Source organism: Lemur catta, chromosome 12, assembly GCF_020740605.2.
Source record: "Lemur catta isolate mLemCat1 chromosome 12, mLemCat1.pri, whole genome shotgun sequence".
NCBI classification, from domain to species: domain Eukaryota; kingdom Metazoa; phylum Chordata; class Mammalia; order Primates; family Lemuridae; genus Lemur; species Lemur catta.
In genome coordinates this window covers 52,280,786-52,306,398 of record NC_059139.1, presented here as the reverse complement: position 1 = coordinate 52,306,398, position 25,613 = coordinate 52,280,786, and the positions used below count along the sequence as shown (strand labels likewise).

Here is a 25,613-nt window from a genome sequence, read left to right as displayed (position 1 = left end):
GATTTACACATGATGAGGTTACACCAGGACCTCAGAAACCAACCTCAGATCCCCAAAGGCCATTCAGAGATGCAGGGAAAGTAGGAAAAGACAAATGAGTTTGTGGTGAGAATGTCCTTGGGGACATCAGTGAAGTAGACGGCTGGGGTCTGTACTTTATACAACGGTCACCGCAGAAGAACAGACCGAACGCCTGAGCGCTTTACACCATTCACGTGTGCCCCTCACATAGAGAGTCCCAGGAGCTGGGATCGCTCCTCAGAACTGGGACAGAAGTTCTTGCTCATGTGTGAACACAGCTGAAGTCATTTGGGTCACAACGCATCTGAACTGTCTGTCTGAACAACTGAGCTGTCACACAATGCAGATGACAAAAGCTTACATAAAACTCTTTATTGTAAGTGAGGGGCTCAATGCACCAATCTCTCCCCATCTATGAGTTCTCTTAGCAAAAATAAAACAATCCCAGCATATTGTCCTTTGCTTTATGGTACTTTTCTAGCTAAGAGTTATCCATGAATTAGGAGAGATTCTTGTTTGAGATAATTAGAAAAAGAGGGTGTGGGGGACTGAGAAAAGGCAGTAGGTCTGCAGGGAAGCCAGTGGAGGGTTCCCGAGAGAGGATCTGGAAGCGAGGAGGGGGGCCGAGGCCAGGCACACCCAGCGGGGGCACACTGGCGCATCTTGGCATGAACTGGCTGTGGCCACCCTGAGGCTGCGGAAGAGAACCTGCTCAGCCTCTATCAAAGCTACTGCGCGTGTCGGAAGCCACTGTGGGCCCCAGGAATTAGATGTCAAGATGCTGGGTGAAAAATACCAGAGAGGAGTGGGATGGACAATTAGACAGGGGAGAAACCCCTTTATCGTGCTTTATCCGTGATGAGGCAAAATGCATTTCCCAGCAGCTCACTGAGATTACAGAGAGGAGAGACTAAACATTTCTAACGAGCTAAGGATGAGTTTTGGCATTCAAGTCCCATAAGACCCACTTTTATTTATTTGAGAAGTTTTATGGACTTACTGGTGGAGAGGCCCAAATCCCACTTTTCCTAATTAGTACATTCTCTTACCACTGGGATCTCGGGAGCTGGCCCTTGTGGTGACCCTATCAAATACGTGGTCATTACCAAGGACCATGCAGCAGCCCCGTGATGGCCTCTGAGAATATAATAAAGACCCAAGAGCACCTTCTCTTTTTCTCATATAATGTGCGATACTCATTAGCTAGCCCACAATTTTATATGTTTCACACGTTCTGATCCGAGCCACGCAGGGCTCCATTCTCTCTCTCCAAAACTCTCCTGCAGCCGTGGTCCAGGAGGGCCCGCCTGTCACTTGGCAGTGGGTGAGAAAAGCACTGTGCACGCGACGAACCAGCGAGGCAAAATGGGGCCTGACTTTGTTTTGTGAAAGGGCTATAAATTCTACAAACTTGCACGAAAAAACACATAAATAGATAACATGTGGGTGTCCTGGCAGTGTGACACAATTTAAAAACAGCACTAGGAGCCAAAACATCAAAAGGCATGAAGCAAAATATCTCTTGAATGAGAAGATACCAGAGGGTCTCTGGCTGCCAAGCATTGTTTAACTCCAGGGGGCACCTGCTGTTTACCTCAGGGGGGCACCTAATGTTTACCTCTAGCAGGTACTTGCTGTTTACCTCTGGGGGTTGGGGACCACTGCAGCTGGTGACTCTCAAGCACAACTCCACTTACAGAGAAAACCCTGTGAAAGGTGCTCCGGGGTGGCACAGTACGGTGGCCCCACCATGGCTCTAGTGCTCACAGGTAGTGCTGCTGCCTCAGAAGACGAGGGGGAGAGGAGCCCTGTTTCCCCGTGTCATGTCATTTGTAGATCTGAAAAAGTGGCTGTTGGCAAGACGCGTGTGTCTGCTTTGATCTGCGTGTCTATCTTATTTGCTCCCTTCCTACGTTCCAATTTCAAGGTTTCAAACTTTTACCTCCAAAGAATCAGGAGGTATTTTACATGTGTAACGACTTTAAAAAATACTTGCAAGTAATGAACGAGGTCACTGAATTACCTGTGCGTGCTTTGAGACCCAGTGACGGAGGACGTTCAGTACTCGGTTGGTGGCTGTTCTCCGTATAATAAACTCTTTGTCACATGTTCTCTCAGTGTTGTTAAACCCTTAGGAGGAAAAGAAACACAACATGTTGTAGTTAAAGCCAATCCCCAGGGACCTGAAAAAAGGTCACCTATTCTTGGATGTTGGTTAATGCAATTCTCAGATGACACATTTCGGCAGAGAGGTGCAAGTGGTTTCAGACTGTTGTGAATTCCACTTGCTATTACACCCCCAGCGGCTAGTCCAACACGCAGTTACAGGTGCAATTAAATTAATAATGTGCACACATTTATTAAAGGACACAATTAAAGCTAAAGCTGCTCTAATGACACTTCCATGTTCATGTATGCCTGTCTTGTTCTATAATATAAAGCCAGCAAGGAATTTTAAAAATGTCTTTGAGTCAGCGTTAATTTATCCCAAAGTGGTTACATAACCAATAACATTTTCAATATTTGCAGATGGATGAGCCCATATCTTGGTTCATGGATGACACAAATACTTTATTGTGCATACCTATATTGAGAAGCAATATAGCACAGTGGTTAAGAATGTCTTTCAAAACTACTAAAAGAGTAGATTTTAAATATTTTCACCACACAAAAATAATAAGTATGTGAGGCAATGGATTTGTTAAACAAAATACAGTATAAACATATATCAAAGCATCACATTGTACCCCATAAATATGTAATATATACAAGTATTATTTGTTAATCAAAAATGAAATAAAAGAATTTAAAAAAAAAAAAACATGGATTCTACAGCCAGACTGCCTGGGTTCAAATCACTGTTTTTGCACCCTGGCGAGTTAGGTTCCCTCGCTGGTGACCAGCTTCCTCATGTCCCTTATTAGATGATGAGTATACCGACCTCACAGAATTGCTGTGGATTCAGTTTCTTACTGCACGTGAAGCATTCAGAATGGCACCGGCAGAGCAGTGAAAGCGTGATCAATGTTAGCTATGATTACAGTTCAATATTGGTTCGGTGCCTTTGAGTCCTCTCTGGGCCAGGCTATGTCTCTGTCTTGGCTACCTTTTCTTTCATTACCAAGAAACCATTTCAATGTTTTTCCACTGACTCCCTGTTTTAATAGATTCTGCCTTCCAATCATAATTAAGTGATATATTTCCTTTAAAAATTTATTAAGGCCTTATATAACTTCACTGGCAAACTTCTTGAAAGACTTGTCTCTACTCACTGATTTCGTCTCCTCAGCTCCCACTCTCTCTCCATCCTACTTTCAGCTTCTCACTCTGTCTCATCACCAAAACAGCTTCCATTAAGGTCATCGGTAACCTCCATGTCCCAAGGGATACAGCCAAGGAATCATCTATAATCTCTTCCTAGGAAGTCTCATCTAGGCCCACCACTTAAATGATTACCTATAAGCAAATTACTCATATGTTTATATCCCCAGATCTCTTCTCTGAGTACCAGACCCATATATCCAATTGCCTCTTGATCTTTTCCTCTAAGATGTTTCAAACACACCTCAAGCTTGGTACGTCCAAAAGACAAACCCATGGCATTTCCACCAAACTTTGCCTCATTCTAGTGTCCCCTGTCTTAGCAAAGAGATACCACCATCTATCTAGTTAGGTAAGCCTGAAACTTTGGAATTACTCCGATCCCATCTCTCTGCTGCTTCCTAATAATTTTACCTGCTAAATAAATCTCAAATATGCCCATGTCTTCCCACCTACAAAGCCAAAACTGGGTTGAGCGACCAGCAACTCTCAGCTGGTCTACTGCAGTAGCCTCCCAACTGGTCTCCATTCTCATTCTTGCCTCGTCAAATCTGTTTTCCTCACTGAAGTCAGAAAGATCTTTTAAGGTCTCGGAAAGAAAATTAGGATGTGCCATTCCAGTGTTTAAAACCCTTCAGTGGGCCAGGCACGGTGGCTCACACCTCTAATCCCAGCACTTTGGGAGGCTGAGATGGGAGGATCACTTGAGGCCAGGAGTTCAAGACCAGGCTGGGCAACATACCGAGACCCTCTCTCTAAAAAAAAAAAAAAATTAGCTAGGTGTGGTGGTGCACACCTGCAGTCCTAGCTACCTGGGAGGCTGAGGCAGGAGGATCATTTGAGCCCAGGAGTTCAAAGTTGCAGTGAGCTATGATCACATCACTGCACTCTAGCCTGGGTGACAGAGTGAGACCTTGTCTCTAAATAAATAAATAAATAAATAAATAAAGCCCTTTGGTGGCTCTTACAAGAAATACAACACTCCTTAACACAGATTACATGGTTTGGCCCTATCTCCTTTCAGTCTTTTCTGGAATCATATTTTTTCTATTTCCTCTTCCATCTCACCACCCTTCGTTTAGTCCTTCATCCTCACCCCAGGGCCTTTGCACATACTGCTCCATATCTGGAACAATTATCACTCCCCTTTCACTCAGTGAAAGCCACTCTTGCTTCTAATTTCACTTCTCCAAACGAGCCTTTACCAGCTTGAGTTGGACGAATCTGCCATCTCATATCTCACAGCACCATACACATTTACTCTGTGCATTTGCAGTTTTATACTTATTTATGTGATTATCTGACCAATTTCTGTGTCCCCCATGAAGACAGGAGCTAGTGTGTTTTTTGCTGAGCACAAGCACCTATCTGGCATGGAGCAGACGCTGTGCACAATATATATTTGCTGAAGAAATGAATGAAAGCCTGACAATAGGAACTTACTGAGTATTTACTGAATGAGATATCAACGGAAGGATAATTGAGCAAATGACTGAATGAGCAGTTCTCGGAGCTGAGTGAGCTAGACATAAAAAAAATTCTGTAAGTTTCTAAAGGACAGAGGCCCCTTCTTCTCACTCCTATTTGAATATAGACAGGCATATTCCACCCACCAGCAGACATTTAAATTCTCTCAGATGACGGTGATGATGTGCTCTTGGCAGACAAAATATCTTGAAAACACTCTTTCATTATTAAAAACTTAGAAATTCTGAGTAAAACGTAACAAATATCCTTCTAAACGCATAGCTGAGTTCTCAAGAAAGTAAGGAACGTTCAGGGATCTGAAAGCAAGAGCCAAGCCTCTGCACTGCCCTGAGGGAGGGGAGGTGACCAGTAGCATGGTGTCAGGTTCAGAAGGGGCCCCAGGGCTTCATGAAGTGGGAGTAGGAGGATGGGAACTGAGACTCTCCCAGAAAGCTGGAACTCTCAAAGGACCAGCCCTTGGTGAAAGAGTAGACCAGGAAAAAAATTCCTCCTTGAAAGTACAGGCAACTAAGATACTTATCTGCCTCCGCCTGGATCGCACTAGGGCCAGGTGAAAAATCAGCCTCCCTGAGAACTGACGACCACAGCCCACCTCATGGAGGTCTCATGCTCAGACTGAACCACTATTGTGTGATCTGCCCTCCAGATCAGAAGTCAAAATAAAAAGTGGCTTAGGCCAGAGATCACCCTGGGGACCCCAACCAAAGCACACACAAAACCTCTCCAGAGGGACACACACTCAACCTCAGCGTGGACTGGGTCCCCACTGAGAAAGCCCTTCACAGTCCAAAATTACAAAACACACTCGACATCCACATGAGCAAGGAAGGGTAGATGCATGGATTGGGAACCTGACACCCCCCACCCAGTCCCTCCACCACTACCAAGAATTTCAGACAGGAGAACTGTTAGATAGTCCTAGTCTCAACAGCCTATGTTTAGACACACAGGAGGTAGTCCAGATGTGTGAGATTAGAAAAATAGATTCTCCTCGTGTATGTAGAATTTGGTTGTGCTGGTCATACTAGACAAGTGAAAAATGTTTAAAGCCCCACAAATATTTGCTACTCTCTTTTCCAAAAAAATGGCACAAGGACTCCTTGGGGGTAGATGTAGGATCCTAGGACAGAATGGCTTCCACAAGGTTATGGCCACCAACTAGCTGTGCCATTTATGTTTCGATTCAGAAATTTAAATTCCTATTTAAATTCAGAAATAAATATTGTCCAAGCAGCTCTCAATTTAGACGGTGGCTTGCCAGGAAGAAATCTGGCAAGTTGTGGAAAATTGTTGCTCTGATCACATAGCTTTATAGACTGTGAAACATGGCGAGACAAGTGTTAGTTTACTTAGAATGGGAACCCAAAAAATAGCATGAGGACCGTGAAACAAAAGCCACAGGAGTCTGAAGAGTCCAAGGTTATAAATCTAACTTCAACCACAGACAGCTGCAGCGACATCACCCCTGATAAGGATGAAGCTACCCCCTTCCCCTGTCTCTGCAGGTGTTACTCACTCCCCCCAGAAAAACCCTCTATAAAACCCAAGGCTTTCCTCTCCCTCAGGGTGGATGCTTTTTCCGCCTCCACACATCTACACCCAGATGCTCAAAATAAACAGCATTTTGCTACACCTGAGGCTTCATGTGTCTCTCTCTCAGCTCCGGACCTAACAACGAGCATGTCTGATTGGAAGCATGTTGGCATGGAGTTTGATGTCTGTATTACAGCAAGAACACATGATCATCTTTACACGTGACAGCACAGTTAAGATAATCACAGTGAATGAGTACACAGCAGCCCCTTTTATAAAACTTGATCTATCAGGGTCAGGTATGGCCCCCAGATAGATGACTCGTATATCTGGTTTAGGGCATGTCTAAATTGTCCAGTGGTTTGAATAGAATTGAGAGCATATTTCTCTCTAAGACCAAAGACCTCCACGTGTTGATCAAGCAGTGAAAAAGGTCCTGCAGGAAGGAAATGAAAAGGTTGATCTGTGCTGATCAGATCTGTACTGTTTTCAGTAACCGTGCTCTTATGTGGGAAGTCTGTTAACCCTGAGATTCCTGACCTTCCAAATTATGCATATTCTTTCCATTGTAGGCACTGGTCAGCTGGCTAATTTTTGCAAACCAAGCCATCTGAAAAAAACGGTAAGAACTGAATCACCAAACATGTGAATTTAAGAATGATGTGTAACTTGATGGACCTTCCCCCGGACGCCCTGTGAGCAATTCCACCCTTTATAACCATCTCTCTTCTTAGACTCCACACTGCTTGATGAAGAGATTTTCTTTGTGGACTTGTCAGTTTCACACATAGCAGGCACTCAGCAGACATTTTTCTTAACAAAAATTGCATCGCTCCCAATAAAAGCTATTTGAAAGTTTCTGCAGATGCCATATATCTAATAAAGACCATTCTTTCACCAGATTGCCATGATGGCTATTTATTTGAAAGCTATCGGAAGCAGAAGATACAGCAACTAGTGGGAGGAAGGTAAGGGAGTTGAAAAATAGGAAAAGAAGGGAAATTTTCATTTTGCTCTTCAAATGGTGTGATACTCGGCCAACTTCACTGTCTACTTTGTCAGCGGCAAGCAGAAATAACGGTGACATGGAAATAAGACTACACACAGGTAGATTAGGGGCTAGTCCAGTTAGGGCCACCCTGAGGCAACCTGAGGAAGAAACTGTAAAAGAAAAGGAATTCTTGAATACGGTGCAGTATTTTAACATCAACAGTAGATCACCAAGACGTGGTCACAGGGCTATTATCAATGCCAACAAAGGATCTTTAAGCCATCTTTCTGACTTGGTAAGGAAAGTTAGAATAGAATCAGTTAGAGACAAAATGCAAAGAGATTGATATCAATGGTCCACGGTGGTGGGCTACCTGGTGGAGGGGACATGAACTATTGGTTACTTTAATTGTACTTCTAGAAAGTGGTTTGTGTCGTGTCTTTATCCCCAGTCCCTGGCATCATAGGTGCTTAATCAATTTAGGGTTAATGAATGAACGCATTGTGAGCATTTTAATAGTTCTATAGGTGAGGGAATTAAGAATAATGCCACTTCAGTGATGTATCATTTTTCATTTTATACAAATGAGACACAATCTGACCAACAGCATCAATGTTGTCAATGTACTTTGCTTTACCCAGTAGATATTTTTCTAAAAAATTCTGTGTAAGACAAAATCATATAACTGTTTTGTATACTTCTGTGAACTGGATTACAGCTCTACTTTTACTCTTTGTTGCGGTCATGAAAAGGTCGTGAATATTTATTGCTGCTTTGTGCCAGGCACTGTGCTAGGAGCTTTATAAATGGTCTATAATTTAACCCTCATCACCATGGACAATCATAATTGCCATTCGTCCCATGCCTACCAAGTGCTAAGCATAGTACAGTAAGTAACGCGGCTTCTTCAACCATAACAGCAATCACGTAGGGTAAACGTTGTTATCCTCATTTACAGACAAAGAAACGGAAAATCAAAAAGGTTAAGAAACTTGGCAAAGGGCACAGAGCTAGTAAGTGTCAGAACCAGGATTTGAGCTAAGGTCCATCCATTCCCAAAGCCAGAGTGCTCTTAATTACACCCTCCGCCAACATCCAAAGTTGAAGCCTTAAATTTCTCTTGAAAGTTCTTAAACCAACACTTCAGATACAAGCAGAGACGCCATGTGTTTGTATGATATTTTGGGAAAGTAAATGCTTTCCTTTTAATTCTATCTCTCTTCTAAATTGTGAAGTATGAAAGCATGGCACCCTTAGAGATAGATATGCTTCATACTGTCATGGATTTTAAAATCTTTACTTGCCTTACTGGAAATTAAATTTCCTCAACATTGTGCTCCTTTCCCAAACTCATTACATTTTCTACATGACCATTATATAGATCAGTGCTTTTTAAACATCCAGCCATGACATATTACTGGGGATGAAAGTCAATCTAATGTGTTTTGATCAGCATTTTAAAAATGAAACAGATGAAAACTGTCTGAGTGAATTGTACACGGTGAAGGTAAGTATTCATTAGGGAAACTTCTGTTTCAGTTGTACATGTCTGTGTGTGTGTATCCTGGGTTATATTATAAGATGTATTTCTTAGAGTTGGAAATCATCCTACTATTATGTTATTATAGTAGGGTTATAATAAAAAAGTTTGAAAGTGACTGATTTAGACAATTAGCACTTATTGAAACAGCCTGCATTAATTTCCCAGAAATCCTAGATAAGTAAGTCTGTGCTTTACTGACATATGTCAATGCTTCTCTTGTCATTTTCTCTCCTTGCTCTGTCACGGAACATTCTCCTCACTTTCGCCCTGTCCTCCAGTCTGTCCAGCTCTGCCTCATTTCTCGGTGCCTCCTCTCTTCTCGAGCTGACGCCATTCAGTTCTCACTCCCTTGGGGACATAATCCCCTCTCAGGGTTTTTCTATGCCCTCCAACCTGACACCTCCAGTTCCAATATTTCCTCCAGCCCCTTATTTCAAGCTTCCTGCAAGACATTTCCATATTGACACATTCTCCACTCATAAGAATATTCCCCCAAATCAAGTTTATGCCTCTTTCCCTCCAACTCCTCCCCATCCTAACTTTCCCATCGACTTCATGGGATAACCACGGTTTCAGCCTCTTAGGCGGGAAACCTTACTCTTCTCCATTCTCCTTAGTTTTTTCCATTCAGTCAATAAGCTATTAACTTCTGGTAGCATCTGTCAGGTTTATCCCTTCTCCTTCTCTTGCCACCGTCCAAAGTCTGTGTGCTCCACACAGGGGTCACAGCTATCGTCTCTTATTTTTCCTTTCTCCATTCCCTCTCTCCTTCTATTCTTCCTCCATCCATAAGGTAATTATTCAATCAATATCTGTGGAGCACCTACTACGTTCCAGGTACTAACTATGTAGGTGCTGGGTGAACAAATAGATATGCTCCCTGCTTTCATGGAATTTGCTAAAGAGGGAGGAAAATAGCCTTCAAAGAAGTAAAAGACTAAAAATGTAAACTTCAAAACCCTGGAAATGAGCAAGATGTCTATCCCTTCCAGAATAATCCTCCTAAACACCTCTTTAACTTGTTACTGCTCCAGTGAAAGTACTTCTAATATCTACCTATTGCCCATGGAACCAAATCTAGAATATTTTGCTGGACACGAAAAGGTTAAGTAACTTCTTGAGGTCACACATCTAATAAATTGAAAACACAGGTCAATGCAGACAAGCAGGAGATTTGCACATATGCTGTGCAACATGTTCATGGCAACAGTGTTCACTGAGTCTATGAATTGACATAGTCTTTCTTGAGAGATGATCTAGAATAATGGTTACCATAACAGAAGCTGAACTTTAGTCTGGATAGGGTAGCACACCTGGTGCAGTGATGTACTGGCATGTTCAACTGCTTCCATTTTAATGGAATATCAGTTAGCAATCTTTTGTTATAAGGGACAGAAAACTCAACTCCAACTGTCTTAGAGTAATAAGTGAATTCTGTTTCATATATCTGGAGATAGTTCTAGATTCAGATCCTGTTTGATTCAGAGTCACGTGATGTCATTTCTGTCTATTTGTCTTCAGTGATTCTTTCTCACTTCCAGGTAGCAGAAATGGGTAAGGCCATCCTAATCTTAGAAGCTCACCTCATCCCATCCAGAGGATGAGAGGGCATTCTTCTTGGTAACTTCCACTGAGGAGAGAGGAAGTTTCTATCTCAGAGCGCCCAAACAAATCCTTGCTTTTTACCGACATGAACTGCATGGTGTGCCTTCCATGAATTCATCACTGTGGCCATGGTGGGGATGGGGAGCTAAGCTCCCACTCAAAGCACATGGCCGGAGTGTGAAGGGGCAGTTCTTTAAAGGAACCATTGGCAAGATGCTAATGAGACAATCAATACAGCAGAGTGGGTTTTTTTGTTTGTTTTTCTATTTTTACCTTTTTATAAATGTGTCCTAACCCTTCAGTTTTTAAATTCTTCTCCTTATTCAGGTAAACCTGAGATTTTCTCTAAGTGCAATTAACTGTAACAATTTAAAAAACACAACCTTGCAGACTGAGGAAAAGAAGTTTAGCAGGTCTATCATCATTTGTGATGAAAAATACATGAGGAATGGTAAAATCAATATCTTTTTTCTTGCTTTCATCTTTCAAGGAAAATCAGTAACTAAGGCTGTCAAATGAATTGTTCTTATAGATTTTTCACAAAATGTGCACTGTTTAGAGTCTTAAAAGAATGATTATATATTGAGTTGAAAATAAAACTTACTGGGAAACTTTGTGCATTATTTCTTTTAATTCTCACAATTCCATAGAACATATTCCATGTTCTTCAAATGAGGAAAGGGAGGCTCAGAAATTCCAACAGCCACCTAAGGTCACAGATGGTAAACTCAGAGCCAGGATTTATGGCCAGATTAGTGACGCTAAAATGCAGGCTCTGCCCACCGAAACACACCACCTGAGCGTCTGTTCACAAGGAGCAGCAGGTTTCAGCCCCCACCCCCACTGATGCCAGCAGCTTTTATGCTGGTGTAGAAACGCAACAAGAACATACTGCCGGGATGACCGGTGAGGGTGACTTCCGCCAAAGCAGAATGGGGGCATCTGAGGGTTAGATGAGAAGTGAAGCCACAAGCATGAGCAAGTTTAAATGATTTCCAGAAAAATGGCTGGGGCGAGAAGGAGAGAGATAGCTTAGAAACTGAAAGGTGACGACAGATTTGTGGGAGACAAGAACATGAACCAGCTGGAAAGCTACAATATAGCAATCATTTCAGAAGTTCAAGAAAAATAATAAAATCAATATTACTCAGAAAGGCCTTTGAAAACACAGTGAATGCTCTAGAAATGGTTAATATGAGCAACACTAAAGAAAGAAAAAGAAAAAAAAAAGGAACAAACTTTATATTTCCTGATCATTTTTTTTTTCTGCTCAACTTTATAACAAACATCTGAAAAAGAAAGGGAAGAAGATTTTTCTGTACAGTTACTTTGAATTCCCTGGCGGGCATTAGCTACCTCCTCTGGGTAAGATGTGACACACAAGCCCGATGGGGAACAATATTCACATCCTAGGCATTAGGTAAACCTTCCCCACAAACCAAAATAATAGTAAGTGTTAAAGCCCTTTTATATTTCTTTCTACAAAATCCTACACACACCCCTGGAAATGCTTTTCCATAGGAATGGGTGTCAGGGGAGTGAGTGATAGTTTCCTATCGGACAGGTGTGTTGAAAGCGCATATGAAGTTGTGAATGAGCACATGCCTGTGAACACCAGGGGTGGGGGGTGGGGAGACAAAATTAGCTGAGATATTCTGAAGAAGCCAGAGCAGAGAATTTTAGAGAAGGCTGGGAAGGGAGGATGAAAACAGGCCATTTTCTCCTCCTCCATTGTTAATATATAAGAATTTATACAAAAATGTTTTAATGTCTAAAAACAGTACATTTGACCATTAGAAAATGAAACATACCTTGCTTGGGAAGGAGGGTGGGAGCCACACAGCCCAAAGCTAGCCCATCGTAGTCAGACACAAATTGTTCCCTGAGCATCTTTGTGACAACCACTTTTGCAGGAGCAAGGGGATGGCGGTGAGCAAGGGAAACTAATTAGCTGCTCTCGGGATCTACATTCTACTAGAGGAAGACAGAAATAATAAATAATGACTCATGTCAGTGATACTACCATCTATAAGCAAAGAAGTAAAGCAAACTCAAATATTGAAAATACAAAGGGTGAGGAGGCTCGTGCGGCGAAAGGGCACATTAGCTAGGTCGGGGTGGGGAAGGCCTTTCTAAGGAGGGGACGCAGAGTCAGGATGTGAACGACCGTCGTGTGCAGATTTAGGGGAAGTGTGTCAGGCAGAACGAACAGTGAATGAAAAGGCCGGGACAGGTGAGAATGACCAAGGGACAGAAAGCAGCCCAGTGTGGCTGGAGCCCAGTGACTAAAGGGGCAGGAAAGGGGAGATAAAGTTGCCGAGCATCTTTTGAGCCAAGTTAAAGAGCTGAATTTTATTCTCTGGTATTGGGAAGCCACCAGAAGGTTTTGTGTGGGGGAACGGTATCGTCTGATTTGCTTGTTGGGAAGGTTACTCTGGCTGCCATGTGCAGTGTGGGGAGAGACCAGGAGTGAGGAGGTGATGCAGGTGATGCAGGTTGGCAGTGGCAGATGGTAAGATTTGTTGGAGGTAGAGGGGCTAAGCCTTGCTGATCAATGAGGCATGGAAGTCTGCACTGAGTTGGATAGTGTCCCCCCAAAACTCATGCCCATTCATAACCTGTGAATGTGACCTTATTTGGAAATAGGGTCTTTGCAGATGTGATCAATTTAAGGTGTCAAACTGGATTAAGGTGAGTTCTACATCCAATGACAGGTGCTGTTATAATAAGAGGGAAATTTGGACACAGACACACCCAGAGGGATGAACGCCATGTGACGATGGAGGCAGAGGTTGGAGTTTGATGCCAAGGAACACCGAAGATTGCAGCAAATAGCAGAAGCAAGGAAGAGGCAAGGCAGGATTTTCCCTTAGAACCTTCAAAAAACACAGCCCTGCTGACACCTTGATTTTGGACCTCTAGCATTCGGAATAGTGAGAGAATAAAATTTTGTAGTTTTTAGCCACCCAGATTGAGGCAATTTGTTACAGTGGCCCTAAGGAACTAACACAAGGTCCAAGGGAAAGAGGAATCAGGAATGGTTCCACTGTTTGGGGCCTGAGCAACCACGTAGACAATGACGCCACTTCCTGAAATGGGGCAAGGGTAAGTTTTGGGGAGAAAACCAAGAAAATCAAGAGTTTGGTTTTAAACACAGTAAGTTTGAGATGTCCTCCAGACATGTAAGTGACCACACTAATGGTGCAATTAGACATAACAGCCTGAAGCCCAAGTAGAAAGGTCAGACTGATATGTAAATTGAGAGTATCAAGCATTTAACTGGTACTTAAAAATCATAAGTCTGGATGAGCTTGCTTAGGTAGAGACTGCAGACAGGGAAAAAGGCCAGATAGAGCCTTGGGGACCCATAATCTGGAGAGATTTGGTCAAAGAGGAGCCAGCCAAAGAGACCTAAAAGGGAGGAGAGCAAGGCAAAAGGAAAACCAGGCACGCATGGTCTCGTGGAGGCCAAGAGGAAATGAAATGTTTCAACAAGAAGGAAGTGATTGGCTGTGTCAAATACTGCTGAGAGGCTGACTGAGACGAGGGCTTTGGCTTTGGCAGAACGACAGTCACTAGTGACCTGGATCAGAGTCGTTTCAAGCGTGGCAGAGGCAAAATCCAAGAGAATAGGTTGAGGGAAAAGGGAGGTGATGAAGTGGAGATATGGAATATGGACAACTTGTTCACAATAATTTTGCTTTGAAAACAAGCAGAGAAATGGAGCTGTAGCTGGTAAATAGGTTATGCTAAGACAGGTCGGCATGCTGCAGGGATGGTTGAGTAAAGGGGGAAACTGGTGGTGAGGAGAAAAGGGTAACTGCAGGAGAACAGCTCTTGAGGAAGTAGAAAGGGATGGGATGGGATAGGGGCAAAGTCGGGGCCGACCCAAGAGCAGTGCAGGGGTGATTCTTCCAGAGCCACTGGGAGAAGGCAGAGGATGAGAACAAGTGCAGGGAGCTGGTGAAATCAGTGGAGGAAAGAGGTCGTCCTTGACCATTTGTATCTGTTTTCACTATGAAATACGAAACAAGTTCATTAGCTGAGACTGGCGAGGGATGTGGAGATCTGAGGACAGAAGAAGACAGAAATGGTTGTTCCAGAGCATAGGGACATGACTACTAGGATTGTCGGGAGGGCAGGAGACTCATATGAGATCTGCAGTCTTAATGTGGGTCCCGGAAGTGCAACTCTCAGATTCTCTCCAGAGAATGGGTCTGCTCTGTCTGGACACCAAGTCCATCTGATTCCATCGATGGACATCTGTAATGTCAGTTGCAGTCTTGGTTCTTCCATACTCCGTGACTTGGATCCTTCCACCGGAACTTGCCAGGGGAGGCAGCTGCTTTTCCTCATGTGCCCTGGAGGTGCCCACAGGGAGGAGGGGCTGAGGGTCAGAATGAAGGCACCTGTGCCTGCAGCTGCACTTGGGGCCTTTCATTTTAAATCCTGTGCCCTGCTGTGAAACTTACAGAAAGCCCGGTAAGGAGAATGTCACTACCATTGATTGTGTCTGAAGGTAAACCTATCCAGGATTTCAGACAGACTCTGACCAGCTTGCCATATAATTCTACTCGAGTGAATTAATTTGACAACAAGTGACGGACAGATGATTCTACATTTTAAGAATCTCTTGGTTTTGCATTTTCCCTTGTTTGTGTCCCTACTAGCAATGCTATTCTACCCTTGCCCTGAGGCTGCTTTGGGGCAAGAACAACACTTCCACGTTAGCATTGAGTCCCCAGGACTCATGCCTCAAAACAGGGCCTGGATAAATGGCTGCTGCATGTTATGGATAATATCACAACTAGTTCTCTAAGTGCGTAAGAATTCCTGCTGGGAAGTCAAGACTCGGACACCCCTGGGTCCCTTATGCCAACAGCTTTGGACCCATCACTTAATCCACTGAGGGCAGTGGGAACCCCCAATAGTGCTAACAGCTCGGGCCAGTGATGCCCTCACTCCACACTGCCAGGACAGCCCATCCCTTCATGCTGAGCTGCCCTACCCACCTACGACTTGAAGACTAAAGTCCCCTCACGAGGGAGATTGCAAAATACACTAACTCCCCTTCTTCCAAAATCTCATTACAATTTCATCCTCACTCTCTTCCTGCACCCCTGGGAAGAGCCGCAATATGTGATATATGATGAAAAGAACATCTTGGAGCGGACTGGGAATTTTTTAACAGGCTTATCTCAGTTTGTGGCCTCAGAAGTGTCCCATCCTCTCTCAGGTTCGCAGTTTCCTCCCTGGTCACACAAGAAGCTTACCCAGATGCCTCTAAGGTCCCTTCCATAGTGTCCCCTTGGATCACCAGGCATCTGATACCCTCCCTTCACTGATGTCATTAATCATGGCCCCTCCCCTCCCCATCCTTCCTCTAGCACCTCAGTCTCCATGGAGCCCTCCCATGTGCTTACGAAAGGCCCCTCCTCAACACTGCTGCCCTCCCCTGTGACAATGACAGCTGTGTCTCTCACTTATCTTAGGTGTCCTTAGTGCATCTATAACCAGACAGCCTTTCGGCAGGAGAAGCAAAGTGTCTTACTTCTCGCCTCAATAATACACTGGTGCTTTGGTCCTGGTGCTTCTTAGTAAAGTTGGGTGATGCCAATTCCATATGTCCGATGGCATCCGTGAGTTTACGTAAGGCCCCCTGAGTGGAAATAGACCACACTCCATCTCGTTTCTTTGGGGTTCAATGATGTTGTGATGTATCCAGTGGACCTGTGAGGCCAGACTGTAGGAAAGGATGGTGAGGCCTCCTGAAAGTCAAGTCACCAGAAGCAAAGAGTAGTCTGGACTGATGCCCTGGAATTCTTAAAATCCCCAGGGCTTGGGGAAGATGTAAGTCACGTGGTCCGGGAAAACTAGCCTCAGAGATGTACACCAGTCCGTCATGAGGAGAGTGGGCTTCGCAGAAGCATCTCTGGAGATTGGCCAAAGCTTCAGCAGCAGCCACAGACGCGCACAGGACCAGCGGATAATGTGCTTAGGACAAGACATCTGGCCTAGAGACTCAGCAGCAGTCAGGCAAGGTCAGGTAAAAACAATGCCAGGAATTCTTGGACATATTCCCAAGGAATTCTTGGAAAGATGGACTTTTCAATGGTGATCCATAACCATTACAAAGCTGGGGCGGCAGTTATTAAATTGTTGTGATGCAAGTATTGAAAAAAATCAGGCCTCACTTTGAGGTCCAACACTGGAGGCCTGGGACATTGGGTTACATTTAGACCTCCCTTCATACAAAGGGCCTCACACACAGTAGGTACTCGGTCAAACTGTTCAGCTGGTTTTATTCTTTAAAATATCAGATTTTTAATTCACTTTTATCATTGGTGGATAAATATTCCAACACAGACTGGTTCCCTTTATTGGAAGACCTTGGTATTTCCTGAGTCAGGAGGTTCCTGAACCTCCCTGCTTTGGAATTTACCACACGTCTCCTCGCACCCCTCCTCCCCAGCGTCTTTAACCACAAGACTTGAGGTATTGTAAAGCACTTTCAGTTTAGCAACTGAGGACTCAGAAGAGACACTTGTACACAGTTGTGAAAACTTAGGTCCCAGGAAAACGTCCTCCATGCAAGGGCGGGATGCCCTGGGCCCCGCTCTTGGGGAACCCTCCACCCTAGCTGCCAGGGGTTGGCCCGCCTGCCTCCCCTGTCTCCGCAGAGAGTTACAGACAAGGTCTATTTGTATCGTTTCAATGGAAAATGGCTGCTCAATGCTCAATGTTGAAAACTTTCAACATAGTTTACTAAAAACTCTTAAAACATATTTGAGAGCTTCAAAGTTCCTCTTTTGCCCTGCCCTGATACCTTTACTTCATCTACATAGGACTTTAATTCCTACAGGGGAATTTTATCATTCTTTCCTCCAGAATCCATACTTTGTTGATCAGGTCAACACTTAACTTACAAATGGGTATGCAACTGCCAGAAGGCACCAGATGCTCCCCAAGAATTCCATTCCCTAAATCTGTGTTACCATCACTATTCATTAGGCTAGAGAAAGTCCTTTCTTAAAACCACAAATTCTGAAAGTATTTTCTATTTAACGTCCCAAGAAATGATTCAACAGTCTAGAAATGATTGAGCAGTCCACCAGATACTTGTGCAAAACTATCTTCTATCAAATCAAGTCAAAGTATTTGGTTAATATAAGTATGAGTTAATGAACCATATTGATTCTTAAACTTCATAAGGCTTGACCAATTTTTTTTTCCATCAAACTTGGCCCAATGTTAAGGACAGAGACCTTAATAACCACAATGAATAAGTATCATTTTGGTTAGAAAAATAACTTTCCAAAAGTAGACAAACCGCTTGGACTTGAGGTCCTATGGAAAGGCTATAAAGTAGACTAAACCAATGGAGTGAATGTTCAGGTAGCTGAGAAAATGCCCAGTCCTCAAGAAATGAAGATGGCCTTTGTGCTCTTCTCTCAAATTCAAGCCAGCAACTCTGTCTTACTCTTCAGAAATAGGAGACCTCTGGGTTAAAAGGCCTAGGAAATATACTACATTGAAAGCATCATTTTTAGAATTCAAACATTATAATTATTATTATTTTATAGCAAATATTCAGTGCTTACATATGCCAGGGACTAAGCTCCTTTAAGCTTTACAACAACCTTATAAGTTATCCCCATTTTATAGAAAATATTACAATAATAATAATATTTATATAATGTTTATTATATGCCAGACACTGTTCTAAGCAATTTACACATATTAACTTGTTTAACCCCACTCATTACCCCACTAAGCTCATGAGGTAGGAGAATTTTTGCATTGCACAATGCTACCACGTACCATTCACATCTACTATAGATGTGACCACAGCAGTCATAAGTTCCAATTTCCCTACCTTATAACAATTCTCGAATGAGCAAACACCAGTGTGTAGTCAGCCAGTCTAGCTCTCTGATTACACAGTGTCTTAGGCTGGGACACACATCACATCTGTACTTTCCCCAGGTCAGAAAATAAAGGGTCACTTATTCTAAGCACAGAACTTGATGTACACTCATATGCACATAAACTTGGATCCCACAAGAACCCTCTAATTGCATGTTTCTTTTGTAACTAGACCACATATTGCACAAAAATTTCTTTGCCTGAAAATATTCTAAATTAGTGAGTTTGGGGGGGTCAACAGGGTTGCATTTACATCTGTAAAGCACCTTATGTCTATTTGACTATTTCACTATGCATTCTCCCAATATATTTAAAGCTATATTTGAATTAAGATAGTTAAAAATGGACATTTTCTTTCATATGTATAACTGATGACATGTAAAAGGCTAAGACAAGGAGATGTTTCTCCCTGTACTCTGGGGCTTGAAGGCTCAAAAGCTAGAAATTGCACTTCCCAGGCCCTCCTGCAACTCAAGTTGTGAAGGCAAGTAGAGCATCAAGGCCCGGAAGGTGGCAGTGAGATGGAGGCATTTTCCTGCTGCAGCAGCCATCTTGGCCGGCAGGCATGATCGTGGAGGCCAGGATTCTTCTGCAGTGGCCTGGCAGCATCCCGGTGTGGGGTTAGAGAGGCAGCCTCCCAATCACCGAGTACAGCTAAGTCAATGTCTTCTTGAAGTCAGCAGTTCCGGCAGGGATGTCCCACCTCCCCAGCACCCCCGGACTGCAGAGGCAGCAGCCCTTTTGGTGGGCTACATGGTGTTCCAGAGGAGATTTCTGGAAGTCCAGCCTGGAGCCTACTCCTCCAGCCCTTCCTTTCTATGTATCTGATTCCCTGTAACAAATCTCTTCCCAAAGAAACTAGTTCATCTGTTCCCCCAAACCAAACTTTAATGGATAACAGTTAGAAGTGCCCAATGTCAAACGCTCAGGAATCAGCCCGGGACACTCAATATTTGCACTTAGAAATCAGGAGCCACCTTTCCTGTCGGATATCAGAGGCAGACAAGGGAGACAGTGCCCGGGCAGGTCTTGGCATTCAATTACAATAGCACATTCCACAGTCAAGAGGTACCAGTCCCAGAGGGATCTTCAGATCTGCATGATTTCTACTTAACTACTCATACTTCTCATAACCAATTTCCCATCACTGACCCCACACCACCAAAAAAAAAAAAAAGAAGAAACAAAGAAAAAAAGAAATCCCAGCAAAGCTAAGGAGACTTTGCACAGAAGCTTCTCTCTCAACCCTGAGGCTGGTCCTCAGAGAATCAGACACTCCTGAGCCCATCTTTAGAAGACAGTTCGCCCCTGAGAGTTTTAAAAAGACTGCCTCAGTCTGTTCGCCTGGCAGAATCTGACTTCCCATTTAAATGAGAACCAAACCACTGCAAAGGATCATTCTATAGACTCAGAAAAAAGGACTGATTGACAAAATAAAATAATTGAAATAGAAGATGATAATGCATATAGGACCAAGACACTGGCAGTGAGTCCATTGGTGCTAACGATGTTTATAGTAGTATCTTCATTGTGAGGATTGCAACAAGACATCAAATCATTTGCACACTAAAATACACATATGGGAATCTTTGTATACAAGGTAGAGAGAGGTTATAGCAGGGATAAAACAATATTTATATATTTTCTAAGGGGTCCTCTCCAGCTATAGAATGTCTAGTAATATTAGTAAACCATAAAAATTCTAAGACTGGTAAACAGCATGTTCTCCTGAGGGGATACACCATCACCTTTGACTCCGGAAGATTCCGAGAACGGGCTCTCACATGCAGGTCTAAGGGCAAGGATTTAATACCATCTCAATCATACAGTGAGGCCATTCATTAGCGCTCATCCTCCATCATCAGCCCAGAGGACGAAAAGGGCTATTTTCTTTCAAGATCATGCCCCCAAAATGCTCTCTAATGACGAGAATGAAACCAAATCAGCAGACCACTGCACCAGCCACCAGGAGACCCTCTTTCTCTCAGTATGACCGATTCTGTCACCAGCAAGATAATTTTCAGCTCAATGAGAGCTTGCCTATGTATCAAAAATGCCAATAGTTCTGTACTTTACTAACTTACTGTCTTGGAAAGATGCAGTGGGCAATTATGTAATGATCCCAAAAGGGACTGTGGATGGAGTCCTTGACTCATCTGAGGCTCAGACCCCATGGTGTGAACGCAGCGATCAGCTGACAACTGGCACACATAAATGCTCTGCTTAGCATAACGTAACCCTCACAAGGCATGGACAATCCCTCCAGCATCAGACAAGTTAACCTACTCTAGTCTAGATTGGATATTATTCCGTATCCACCTCTAAAACCACAGTCCTTGACATTTAATTCCAGATAGTGGAGCATTGAGGTTGCTACAAATCTCCCTTCAGAGACCTAACCAGAGTTTTCCTTATAATAAGATCCCTGGGTGAGGGTTCAAAAAGAGCTCACCTAATGCATATCAACTTTTGTTCTAGAGAGAATTCAAAGTTCCAAGGCACTTATTAAACTCTCTAGGCACTGCCTAGAGTCTTGGACACTAGAGTCACTAATAAAATAAGATGGACATAAAATGGCTAAGCCAGTAAAACAACAGAAAGTACATACTATTTTTAACAGGTTTCTTGAGGTTTAATTTACATGCTATGAAATTTACCCATTGTAGGAGTGTAATTCACTGACATTTAGTACATTTATAGGGTTGTGCAATCATAACCACAATTCAATTATAGAACATTTCTATCACCCCAAATATCTCTAGTGCCAATCTGCAGTTATTCCCTGCTTCCGCCCCCAAGCCAGGCAACCACTAATCTGTTTTCTGTCTTTATCAATTTACTCTTTCTGTGTATTTCATATGAAGGGACCATATAGTATGGGGTCTTTTGCATCTGGCTCCTTTCCATGAGCACAGGAGTCAGCAAACTACCTGCTGCCTATTTTTGTAAATAAGGTTTTACTGGAGCACAGCCATACCTACTCATTGTCCGTTGCTGCTTTAGCACTAAAAGAGCGGAGTTGGGATGTTGTGAGGGAGGCCATCTGGTCCACAAACCTGCAATATCTACTACCTGACCCTTTATAAAAATGTTTGCCAACCCCTGATGGAGCACAATACTTTTGAGTTTCATACATGTTGTAGCATGTTTCAGGCATCCATTCCTTTTTATTGCAGAATATTTTCCATAATATATCACAGTTAATATATATCATATTTGTTTATGTATTAATGTATCACATTTGTGTTAATGTGTTTTAATCCATCACACTTGTTTATGCAATTATTTGTTGATGGACATTTGGATTGTTTCTAATTTGGGGCTATTACGAATAATGCTGCTATAAACACTCATGTACAAGTCCTTGTGTGAGCATATGGCTTCATTTCTCACCTAGCACCCAGGAGTGGAGCTGCTGGATTCCATGGTAAGCTTATGTTGAACCTTTTGAGAAATTGGCAAGCTGTTTTCCAAGTGGCTGTGCCATTTTATGTTCCCACCAGCAATATATGAAGGTTCCTGTTTTTCCACATTCTCACTGCCTCTTGTTATTGTCTGTCAATTTTATTGTAGCTATTCTAAAGGGTACAAAGTTGTATCTCATTGTGGTTTTAATTTGTATTTCTCCTATGACTAACGATGTTAAGCATCTTTTTATGCACTTGTTAGCTATTTGTTTATCTTCTTTGATGACATGTCTATTCAAACCTTCCACCCATTTTTACTTAGGTTGTTTGTCTTATTATTGAGTTGTAAGGGTTCTTTATATATTTTGTAGATATGTCCTTATCAGATACATGATTTCTAGACATTTCCTCCCATTTCTGTATGGGTTGCCTTTTCAATTTCTTGATGGTATCTTTTGAAACACAAAAGCTTTCAATTTTGATGAAGCCCAATATATCAAATTTTTTCATTTATAGATCTTTTGTTGTTATATGTAAGAATTGGCAAATAATACATCACAGAATCTTCATCTGTGATAAAGTCACCCCTATTTCTGAATCTGCTAGCTCTGAAGTGGGAAAGGAGTAGTATATCACCTAAAATCCTACCTATATTGAAGGAGAAAGGAATAACTTAAATTTGTATATCCTTCTCTCTTTTTAGTTGTGTTAAAACATCCTCTGGCAAGAAAAATATTGAAGTAAGTGGTGGCAACTTCAAATTATTAGCAATAATTGTCCAAAGGCTGAGTTTAGCATCCACAATCTTCATTTGAATTTGAACAAAAAATAGCTCTCCTTTCTATAGATTTAATTTTAGCTCTTAAGATCCTTCTGACTATCGAAAAACCCAGTGTGTTCAGTACTGCCACATAAATAAATCATTATAATCATTGTACATACAAAGTAATCAGGGCTTAAAAAATCAGAAACTGAACTGAACCACACTGGAAACTATTCTGAAATACATACCTGACCACAGCACCAATATGGCTGAGTCTAGGCCTGGGTATGGTCCAAGACTGCTCCTATGGAAATTAGCCCCAGGAGTGTCAGTCCCCGCAGCCGGGCTCATGACATACTAGCCAGGCTGGAGCAGTGTCTGAGGAAGTCTCAAGGAACCCTTACATAAAAAAAAAATACTAGAACTGATCACAGTAGGTGAAATAAAGCAACTGGGAGCTATTCAGGCATCCTGGAGATGCTTTCCTCAATCCTAACCTTACTGCCTTTCCATTCTCAGAGTTCTCTAAATCCAATAGCAGCATCTCTTTCTGGTACCAGTAAGAGAGTGTTAATGGACAGGAAGAGGCCATAAATAAATCCTAGGCACCAAGAAATGGAGCTTAATCTCATTTGCCATCCTGCAACTCATACTACAAATTTGTCCTCACATAGCACCTTTCCACTGTGATTATCACTGTGCTGGAGGAAAAAAAGTTAATTCTCAAAATCTCTGATATGTTAGATATTCCTTTTTTATAATGAGAAAATTGATGCTCAAAAGAACCAGTAAGTGCCTTAATCTTGAACTTCAAGCTGGACATAACAGGAAATCAGAACACTGGTCCCTCGAGTCACTGAAAAGTATAGCCAGTGCTCAAAAGCCAAAGCCATGTCAGATCACCTTGTCTTTGACAATGGCAACAATTTGCACAAGATACATTCATTGAGATGTGTGATACTTTCAAAGTACAAGGTTGCAAATGTAATTTGTATTATTAAGATACCAGTTTCCCCATGGACTGAAAACTCAACCATCTTTGGACTCTCTCTCCAGAATGGAGCCAAGACAATGCCTTCTGACTCTCAATGCAGCCAGAGATCTGCCTCGAGACCTTTCCAAAATGATCTGAGACATAAATTACCAAGTTTGGAGGATGCCTCTCCAGAGGCCAGAGGGCTGGACAGGCTCATCCCCGAAGTACATCTCACCCCCTCTCTTTGGTTCTTCCCACTTAGGTTTCTTGCTGACACCTAACACTTAGCTAATTGTGAACTGAGATCATTATCATATTATTAACTTTATCTTCCACAATTAAATTGTGAGACCTTGGACTCACAATTTAATCATCTTCATTGCTTCTTTTTCACCATCAAAAATATATTTATACGCAGTCCCTCGAAAATGTCTACACTAACATTTCTCAGACTCCTTCCCCTTCCTGAACAGTCCCACAGGGGGTCTTAAGTATCTCCTCACAACACTACCACAAAAACCTACTGGCAAGTCCCCTGCTCTTCTCTCCCCAGTTGTCTGTCACCATACACTGTGTTCTCTGTTTGTGGTGAACACCGTTACATAGCATAGATTCATTTATTTAACAAAGTGATTTCTAGGTCTCTTGATTGTGCCCATAAATTATACTCCTTTCATTGGATTACCATGGGACAATACAACTAATACTCCTTTGCAGTTATTTTTACTAATTCTTGCCCATGTAGTAGTCCATTGAGAGAACAGTATGTGTGTGTGTATGTGTGTGTTTGTGTTTGCATGCACACACATGCATGCACGTAAGTGAGTCAGGAAGAGACAGACACATGGGTGATGGGGGAATGCATCTATTTCAATTCAACACCCTGATCTGTCATGAAGATAGGGGGTGGAGATCCCATGATGAACAGTCCCTGCTCTCTAAAAGCTTATAGATTGAACATAGGAAAGTCAATAATAGCAGCAGGAAATATTCATTGAACCCTTAAATGGTTCCAAATGCTGAGCTAAGAATTGTTTATGGTTCATCTCATTTAATCCTCATGACAACTCTGTGAGTTAGGTACAATCATTATCCTCACTTTGAAGATGAGAAAAATGAGACTTTGAGAGGCTGCCCTAGGGTCACACAGCTAGACAAGCAACAGAACTCAGAAGCAGGGCTTTTTGACACCCAAGTTCATGCTCTTGACCACTCTTTAATCCTGACTCCTTGGAGAGTCATTCTTCACTGCCCACACAGATACCCCACCCTCCCTAAGGCCATCATGGCCTATGTTCCCTAAAGACATCTTTTCCCACTGCCAGACCACCAGTCACCAGCAATCTGAGGCTTGCCCTTGGGAAGCAGTGCACAGCCTCTCACTTCCACTCTCAATGTAATAAGAACAGAAGCTCGAAGCCCGACCATGAACTCCTGAGGGCGAGATGGGCTATCACAGATCCTGAGAGAACTGCTTTCCACAGTAGGCAGCCTGAGTGTTTTCAAAAATCAAGATTGGAAGTCCACAAAAGATGGCAGGGCAATCCTAAGAACCATTGAATTTCACACTTTAAGTGGGAGAATCATATGGTCTGTGAAATACAGCTACACAAAGCTGTTTAGATATAAAAGTATGACAGGGCAGCCAATCTTTGAGAGTGAGAAGCTTCTCTCCCTAGGTCACCATCAAAGGATGTTGAATGTGCAGGATGGATTTCAAAGAAACTCGTGGTGGGTAGATTTTAAAATAAGGTAAATAAATAAAATCTGGCTGGTGAGTTCAGGGGTTTCTTCTACTTGCTATGACAGTTCTATTAATATTATATGTTTACCTGAAGAAATGTTTATGAGGACAAAGAAATATATTCAAATCCCTAAAGATACCTTCTCTGTGTGTCAATCAGTAACTGAGAACCTTCCTCCGGAAGACTTTGGTGCTAAACCCTGAGTCCTTCTGGGAAATTAAACCCAAATTAGGAAATACACAAAGGAAATCGGGAATAAAAGGCAGCCCTTGAAACTTTATTATATACAGGAAA

The 25,613-nt window shown here is 42.6% G+C and overlaps 1 protein-coding gene across 1 annotated transcript in view; it reads right to left on the bottom strand.

The window, feature by feature from the left end:
* Positions 1-25,613, bottom strand: part of RASGRF2 (Ras protein specific guanine nucleotide releasing factor 2) — a 217,034-nt gene that overhangs the window by 36,359 nt on the left and 155,062 nt on the right. Inside the window, exon 19 of the mRNA XM_045565878.1 lies at positions 2,045-2,151. Within this exon, the coding sequence (XP_045421834.1) occupies positions 2,045-2,151 (107 nt within the window). The remainder of the gene's footprint in view (positions 1-2,044; positions 2,152-25,613) is intronic.